The sequence below is a fragment of the Coregonus lavaretus genome, assembly GCF_964263955.1.
Source record: "Coregonus lavaretus genome assembly, contig: HAP1_SCAFFOLD_3380, whole genome shotgun sequence".
In the NCBI taxonomy this organism is placed as follows: Eukaryota; Metazoa; Chordata; class Actinopteri; order Salmoniformes; family Salmonidae; genus Coregonus; species Coregonus lavaretus.
In genome coordinates this window covers 55,001-64,017 of record NW_028158341.1, presented here as the reverse complement: position 1 = coordinate 64,017, position 9,017 = coordinate 55,001, and the positions used below count along the sequence as shown (strand labels likewise).

Below are 9,017 nucleotides of genomic sequence, written 5' to 3'. Positions count from 1 at the left end.
TGTGTGGCGACTCTCAGGTAATGCTGTGGTATCAGAGGAGACAGAGAGAATGAATTACAGGAGACAGAGAGATGAATAACCTCTCTCTCTCTCTCTCTCTCTCTCTTCTCATCTCTCTCTCTCTGCCTCTCTCTCTCTCTCTTCTCTCTCTTCTCTCTCTCTCTCTCTCTCGCCTCTCTCTCTCTCTCTCTCTCTCTCTGCCTCTCTCTCTCTCTGCCTCTCTCCTCTCTCTCTCTCCTCTCTCTGCTCTCTCTCACTCTCTCCTCTCTCTCTCTCTCTCTCTCTCTCTCTCTCTCTCTCTCTCTCTCTCTCTCTCTCTCTCTCTCTCTCTCTCTCTCACTCTTCCTCTCTCTCTCTCCTCTCCTCTCCTACATGACAGAGAGAGGATACAGAGTCTCACACCTCCTAGCTTGGCAACAAGACTTCCTCTATAAAACACAGGTGGTGATGTGTTTCACAGAGGACTTAGCAAGGAGTCAGTCTACACCTCAGCAGATGCTATAGTGATGTATGGTAGCTGTGTGTTCTAGTGCTACTGGAACCATGGATCTGTACTGGTTGCAGAGACAATAATGGGAGTCTAGGTGGGAGAAGGGCAACGTTTCTCCTAGACACTGATCTTGGGTCAGCTTAGCATTTTCCCCGCTAATGGATAAGGTTAGGATTGGGAGAGGGGAAGCTGATCCTAGATCTTTCCACCGGAGCAGTCTAGGTGCATTGCTGCCATGAGTTGAGGAGCAGTGCCATCTAGTGGTCCTGGTTGACATTTACAACACAACTGAGCACTGGACAAAACCATGGCAACAATTGTTGTCTCTGACTCGCTCTGTTGACTATGTCCCAAGCCACCCATTTCCCTCCCTCCCTCTCTCCTTCTTCCTCCCTCCCTCTCTCCTTCCTTCCTTCCCTTCCTTCCTCCCCCCTCCCTCCGCCTCCCTCCCTCCCTCCTCCCTCCCCCCTACCTCCCTCCCTCCCTCCCTCCCTCTCCTCCCTCCCTCCTCCTCCCTCTCTCCTTCTCCCTCCCTCCCTCCTCTCCTCCTCCCCCCTCTCCTCTCTCCTACCTCCTCCCTCCCTCCCTCCCTTCTTCCTCCCTCCTCCTCCCTTCTTCCTCCCTCCCCTCCTCCTCACCTCCTCCTCCTCCCTCTCTCCTTCTTCCTCACCTCCCTCCCTCCCCTCCTTTCTTCCTCCCCTCCCCTCTCCTTCTTCCTCCCTCCCTCTCTCCTCTTCCCTCCCTCCCTCCTCCCTCCTCTCCTTCTCCTCCTCCCTCCCTCCCTCCTTCCCCTCCCTCCCTCCCTCCCTCCCTCCCTCCCTCTCCCTCCCTCTCTCCTTCTCCTCCCTCCCTCTCTCCTTCTTCTCCCTCCCTCCCTCCCTCCCTCCCTCCTCTCCTTCTTCCTCCCTCCCTCCCTCCCTCCTCCTCCCTCCCTCCCTCCCTCCTTCTTTCTTCCTCCCTCCTGCCTCCCTCCCTCTCTCCTTCTCCTCCCTCCCTCCCTCCCTCTCTCCATCATACCTGGTCTATAACACTGATGGCGTCTCTAATGTTGATTTTCTGATAGACCTCCCACAGCTCACTCTTCCGGTACACAGACTTCCGCAGCAGCAGCTTGCTCAGGTAGTTCTTGTCAAACTGCTCCCACCTGAATGTACACGCCCATATATGGATGAATGACAGTACATGTTCCAGGGAACAACACTATGATACACATTCAGTGAGGGGCAAAATCCTACCTTCCACTTAGTCATCATTAGTGAATATATACAGTGGGGGAAAAAAGTATTTAGTCAGCCACCAGTTATGCAAGTTCTCCCACTTAAAAAGATGAGAGAGGCCTGTAATTGTCATCATAGGTACACGTCAACTATGACAGACAAAATGAGAAAAAAAATCCAGAAAATCACATTGTAGGATTTTTAATGAATTTATTTGCAAATTATGGTGGAAAATAAGTATTTGGTCAATAACAAAAGTTTCTCAATACTTTGTTATATACCCTTTGTTGGCAATGACACAGGTCAAACGTTTTCTGTGAGTCTTCACAAGGTTTTCACACACTGTTGCTGGTATTTTGGCCCATTCCTCCATGCAGATCTCCTCTAGAGCAGTGATGTTTTGGGGCTGTCGCTGGGCAACACGGACTTTCAACTCCCTCCAAAGATTTTCTATGGGGTTGAGATCTGGAGACTGGCTAGGCCACTCCAGGACCTTGAAATGCTTCTTACGAAGCCACTCCTTCGTTGCCCGGGCGGTGTGTTTGGGATCATTGTCAAGCTGAAAGACCCAGCCACGTTTCATCTTCAATGCCAATGATGATGGAAGGAGGTTTTCACTCAAAATCTCACGATACATGGCCCCATTCATTCTTTCCTTTACACGGATCAGTCATCCTGGTCTCTTTGCAGAAAAACTGCCCCAAAGCATGATGTTCCCACCCCCATGCTTCACAGTAGGTATGGTGTTCTTTGGATGCAACTCAGCATTATTTGTCCTCCAAACACGACGAGTTGAGTTTTTACCAAAAAGTTATATTTTGGTTTCATCTGACCATATGACATTCTCCCAATCCTCTTCTGGATCATCCAAATGCACTCTAGCAAACTTCAGACAGGCCTGGACATGTACTGGCTTAAGCAGGGGGACACGTCTGGCACTGCAGGATTTGAGTCCCTGGCGGCGTAGTGTGTTACTGATGGTAGGCTTTGTTACTTTGGTCACAGCTCTCTGCAGGTCATTCACTAGGTCCCCCCGTGTGGTTCTGGGATTTTTGCTCACCATTCTTGTGATCATTTTGACCCCACGGGGTGAGATCTTGCGTGGAGCCCCAGATCGAGGGAGATTATCAGTGGTCTTGTATGTCTTCCATTTCCTAATAATTGCTCCCACAATCAAACCAAGCTGCTTACCTATTGCAGATTCAGTCTTCCCAGCCTGGTGCAGGTCTACAATTTTGTTTCTGGTGTCCTTTGACAGCTCTTTGGTCTTGGCCATAGTGGAGTTTGGAGTGTGACTGTTTGAGGTTGTGGACAGGTGTCTTTTATACTGATAACAAGTTCAAACAGGTGCCATTAATACAGGTAACGAGTGGAGGACAGAGGAGCCTCCTAAAGAAGAAGTTACAGGTCTGTGAGAGCCAGAAATCTTGCTTGTTTGTAGGTGACCAAATACTTATTTTCCACCATAATTTGCAAATAAATTCATTTAAAATCCTACAATGTGATTTTCTGGATTTTTTTTCCTCAATTTGTCTGTCATAGTTGACGTGTACCTATGATGAAAATGACAGGCCTCTCTCATCTTTTTAAGTGGGAGAACTTTCACAATTGGTGGCTGACTAAATACTTTTTTCCCCCACTGTAACTTCAGTGGAAGTTAGGATTGGCCATTTAGAGTCCATGATAATATTCAATGATAAGAATAAGACAATGTATTTCAATTGAAACACGACTGAAGAGCGAAGGGCTACTGACTTGTCTCTCCAGTGGTGGTAACCGTTGAGTCCAGCGATGTCTTCCACTGCTGTCAAACAGTGGTCAAAGGCCTGGGGAGAGACAGTATACAGTCTGGGTTAACAGAGTTTATTCTTCACTGTAAGGTTGAGGTCCCTAGCTTCAGTAAATATCATGGGGCTCGTTGAGGTCCCTAGCTTCAGTAAATATCATGGGGCTCGTTGAGGTCTCTAGGTCAGTAAATATCATGGGGCTCGTTGAGGTCTCTAGGTCAGTAAATATCATGGGGCTCGTTGAGGTCTCTAGGTCAGTAAATATCATGGGGCTCGTTGAGGTCTCTAGGTCAGTAAATATCATGGGGCTCGTTGAGGTCTCTAGGTCAGTAAATATCATGGGGCTCGTTGAGGTCTCTAGGTCAGTAAATATCATGGGGCTCGTTGAGGTCTCTAGGTCAGTAAATATCATGGGGCTCGTTGAGGTCCCTAGCTTCAGTAAATATCATGGGGCTCGTTGAGGTCTCTAGGTCAGTAAATATCATGGGGCTCGTTGAGGTCTCTAGGTCAGTAAATATCATGGGGCTCGTTGAGGTCTCTAGGTCAGTAAATATCATGGGGCTCGTTGAGGTCTCTAGGTCAGTAAATATCATGGGGCTCGTTGAGGTCTCTAGGTCAGTAAATATCGTGGGGCTCGTTGAGGTCTCTAGGTCAGTAAATATAATGGGGCTCGTTGAGGTCTCTAGGTCAGTAAATATCATGGGGCTCGTTGAGGTCTCTAGGTCAGTAAATATCGTGGGGCTCGTTGAGGTCTCTAGGTCAGTAAATATCGTGGGGCTCGTTGAGGTCCCTAGGTCAGTAAATATCATGGGGCTCGTTGAGGTCTCTAGGTCAGTAAATATCATGGGGCTCGTTGAGGTCTCTAGGTCAGTAAACATCGTGGGGCTCATTGAGGTCCCTAGCTTCAGTAAATATCATGGGGCTCGTTGAGGTCCCTAGCTTCAGTAAATATCATGGGGCTCGTTGAGGTCCCTAGGTCAGTAAATATCATGGGGCTCGTTGAGGTCTCTAGGTCAGTAAATATCATGGGGCTCGTTGAGGTCTCTAGGTCAGTAAATATCATGGGGCTCGTTGAGGTCTCTAGGTCAGTAAATATCGTGGGGCTCATTGAGGTCCCTAGCTTCAGTAAATATCATGGGGCTCGTTGAGGTCCCTAGCTTCAGTAAATATCATGGGGCTCGTTGAGGTCCCTAGGTCAGTAAATATCATGGGGCTCGTTGAGGTCTCTAGGTCAGTAAATATCATGGGGCTCGTTGAGGTCTCTAGGTCAGTAAATATCATGGGGCTCGTTGAGGTCTCTAGGTCAGTAAATATCGTGGGGCTCGTTGAGGTCTCTAGGTCAGTAAATATCATGGGGCTCGTTGAGGTCCCTAGATCAGTAAATATCATGGGGCTCGTTGAGGTCTCTAGGTCAGTAAATATCATGGGGCTCGTTGAGGTCCCTAGGTAAGTAAATATCATGGGGCTCGTTGAGGTCTCTAGGTCAGTAAATATCATGGGGCTCGTTGAGGTCCCTAGATCAGTAAATATCATGGGGCTCGTTGAGGTCTCTAGGTCAGTAAATATCATGGGGCTCGTTGAGGTCTCTAGGTCAGTAAATATCATGGGGCTCGTTGAGGTCCCTAGATCAGTAAATATCGTGGGGCTCGTTGAGGTCTCTATGTCAGTAAATATCGTGGGGCTCGTTGAGGTCTCTAGGTCAGTAAATATCGTGGGGCTCGTTGAGGTCTCTAGATCAGTAAATATCATGGGGCTCGTTGAGGTCTCTAGGTCAGTAAATATCATGGGGCTCGTTGAGGTCTCTATGTCAGTAAATATCGTGGGGCTCGTTGAGGTCTCTAGGTCAGTAAATATCGTGGGGCTCGTTGAGGTCTCTAGGTCAGTAAATATCGTGGGGCTCGTTGAGGTCTCTAGATCAGTAAATATCATGGGGCTCGTTGAGGTCTCTAGGTCAGTAAATATCATGGGGCTCGTTGAGGTCTCTAGGTCAGTAAATATCATGGGGCTCGTTGAGGTCCCTAGCTTCAGTAAATATCATGGGGCTCGTTGAGGTCTCTAGATCAGTAAATATCATGGGGCTCGTTGAGGTCCCTAGCTTCAGTAAATATCATGGGGCTCGTTGAGGTCCCTAGATCAGTAAATATCATGGGGCTCGTTGAGGTCCCTAGATCAGTAAATATCATGGGGCTCGTTGAGGTCTCTAGGTCAGTAAATATCATGGGGCTCGTTGAGGTCCCTAGATCAGTAAATATCATGGGGCTCGTTGAGGTCTCTAGATCAGTAAATATCATGGGGCTCGTTGAGGTCTCTAGATCAGTAAATATCATGGGGCTCGTTGAGGTCCCTAGCTTCAGTAAATATCGTGGGGCTCGTTGAGGTCTCTAGATCAGTAAATATCATGGGGCTCGTTGAGGTCTCTAGGTCAGTAAATATCATGGGGCTCGTTGAGGTCTCTAGGTCAGTAAATATCGTGGGGCTCGTTGAGGTCTCTAGGTCAGTAAATATCGTGGGGCTCGTTGAGGTCTCTAGGTCAGTAAATATCGTGGGGCTCGTTGAGGTCTCTAGATCAGTAAATATCATGGGGCTCGTTGAGGTCTCTAGGTCAGTAAATATCATGGGGCTCGTTGAGGTCTCTAGGTCAGTAAATATCATGGGGCTCGTTGAGGTCCCTAGCTTCAGTAAATATCATGGGGCTCGTTGAGGTCTCTAGATCAGTAAATATCATGGGGCTCGTTGAGGTCCCGCCCTTCAGTAAATATCATGGGGCTCGTTGAGGTCCCTAGATCAGTAAATATCATGGGGCTCGTTGAGGTCTCTAGGTCAGTAAATATCATGGGGCTCGTTGAGGTCCCTAGATCAGTAAATATCATGGGGCTCGTTGAGGTCTCTAGATCAGTAAATATCATGGGGCTCGTTGAGGTCTCTAGATCAGTAAATATCATGGGGCTCGTTGAGGTCCCTAGCTTCAGTAAATATCGTGGGGCTCGTTGAGGTCTCTAGATCAGTAAATATCATGGGGCTCGTTGAGGTCCCTAGATCAGTAAATATCATGGGGCTCGTTGAGGTCTCTAGATCAGTAAATATCATGGGGCTCGTTGAGGTCCCTAGCTTCAGTAAATATCGTGGGGCTCGTTGAGGTCTCTAGATAAGTAAATATCATGGGGCTTGTTGAGGTCTCTAGATCAGTAAATATCATGGGGCTCGTTGAGGTCTCTAGGTCAGTAAATATCGTGGGGCTCGTTGAGGTCTCTAGATCAGTAAATATCATGGGGCTCGTTGAGGTCCCTAGGTCAGTAAATATCGTGGGGCTCGTTGAGGTCTCTAGGTCAGTAAATATCATGGGGCTCGTTGAGGTCCCTAGATCAGTAAATATCATGGGGCTCGTTGAGGTCCCTAGGTCAGTAAATATCATGGGGCTCGTTGAGGTCCCTAGGTCAGTAAATATCATGGAGCTCGTTGAGGTCCTGCTAATCTGCTAATACTACTATAACACTGTTTCTACTACTACTACTACTACAACACTCTGTTTCTACTACTACTACTACTACCACCACATATGATGATGCCACACCTGATGAAGGCCCAGGGTAATGATATGATGCCACACCTGATGAAGGCCCAGGGTAATGATATGATGCCACGCCTGATGAAGGCCCAGGGTAATGATATGATGCCACACCCGATGAAGGCCCAGGGTAATGATATGATGCCACACCTGATGAAAGCCCAGGGTAATGATATGATGCCACGCCTGATGAAGGCCCAGGGTAATGATATGATGCCACGCCTGATGAAGGCCCAGGGTAATGATATGATGCCACACCTGATGAAGGCCCAGGGTAATGATATGATGCCACACCCGATGAAGGCCCAGGGTAATGATATGATGCCACACCTGATGAAGGCCCAGGGTAATGATATGATGCCACGCCTGATGAAGGCCCAGGGTAATGATATGATGCCACGCCTGATGAAGGCCCAGGGTAATGATATGATGCCACGCCTGATGAAGGCCCAGTGTAATGATATGATGCCACGCCTGATGAAGGCCCAGGGTTATGATATGATGCCACACCTGATGAAGGCCCAGGGTAATGATATGATGCCACGCCTGATGAAGGCCCAGGGTAATGATATGATGCCACGCCTGATGAAGGCCCAGGGTAATGATATGATGCCACACCCGATGAAGGCCCAGGGTAATGATGCCACGCCTGATGAAGGCCCAGGGTAATGATATGATGCCACGCCTGATGAAGGCCCAGGGTAATGATATGATGCCACGCCTGATGAAGGCCCAGGGTAATGATATGATGCCACGCCTGATGAAGGCCCAGGGTAATGATATGATGCCACGCCTGATGAAGGCCCAGGGTAATGATATGATGCCACACCTGATGAAGGCCCAGGGTAATGATATGATGCCACGCCTGATGAAGGCCCAGGGTAATGATATGATGCCACGCCTGATGAAGGCCCAGGGTAATGATATGATGCCACGCCTGATGAAGGCCCAGGGTAATGATATGATGCCACGCCTGATGAAGGCCCAGGGTAATGATATGATGCCACGCCTGATGAAGGCCCAGGGTAACGCCAATGTATTATTTATTCTCTCTGCATCGTAGAGTTATTAGGGCGATAGAGGGCAACCTTTCCAATATGTGTTGATATGGTCTCATCTCTCTCAGCAGGTGTTGCCCTCCGCTAGCCTTTATGGATGGGACACAGTGTTACAGAAGGGAGTCGGCTCATATCTGTCCCAGTGTTATAGAGTAGCTAAGATTCAGTAGAAGATGAGGAGGGGTGAGGTGTGTGTGTGTGTGTGCATGCGTGGGTGCGTGTGTGTGTGTGTGTGTGTGGGTGTGTGCGTGTGTGCTTGTGTGCGTGTGTGCGTGTGCGTGTGTGCGTGTGTGCGTGTGGGCGTGTGTGTGCGTGTGTGCGTGTGTGCGTGTGTGCGTGTGTGCGTGTGTGCGTGCGTGCGTGCGTGCGTGCGTGCGTGCGTGCGTGGGTGGGTGGGTGGGTGGGTGGGTGGGTGCGTGCGTGCGTGCGTGCGTGTGTGTGTTAGTTAGTTAGTTGAGGCGCTGCAGCTCAGTCTGTGAGTCACTCCTGTCAGTCTGTCTCTGCTCAGTTTAGAGGCCGCAACGTCTGGTTAGAGGCCGCAGCGTCTGGTTAGAGGCCGCAACGTCTGGTTAGAGGCCGCAGCGTCTGGTTAGAGGCCGCAGCGTCTGGTTAGAGGCCGCAGCGTCTGGTTAGAGGCCGCAGCGTCTGGTTAGAGGCCGCAGCGTCTGGTTAGAGGCAGCAACGTCTGTTATGGCTTTTCAACCTCTGTCATATCGTGGATGCAGAGCCATCTATCTAATACAACTCAGAGGGTTTTCTTTAATGGAAGCTTCTCTAATGTCAAACATGTAAAGTGCAGCTCTCTAGGCCCTCTACTCTTTTCTATTTTTACCAATAACCTGCAACTGGCATTAAACAAAGCATGTGTGTCCATGTATGCTGCTGATTCAACCATATACA

The 9,017-nt window shown here is 49.1% G+C and overlaps 1 protein-coding gene across 1 annotated transcript in view; it reads right to left on the bottom strand.

Moving 5' to 3' along the window:
* Positions 1 to 1,507: 1,507 nt before the first annotated feature.
* Positions 1,508 to 9,017, bottom strand: part of LOC311124110 (sodium/hydrogen exchanger 5-like) — a gene marked incomplete at its 3' end in the record, with an annotated part of 43,891 nt that continues 36,381 nt past the window's right edge. The window contains exons 9-10 of the mRNA XM_084198319.1: positions 3,463 to 3,533; positions 1,508 to 1,634 (exon numbers count right to left, since the gene is read on the bottom strand). Of these exons, the coding sequence (XP_084054445.1) occupies positions 1,508 to 1,634; positions 3,463 to 3,533 (198 nt within the window). The remainder of the gene's footprint in view (positions 1,635 to 3,462; positions 3,534 to 9,017) is intronic.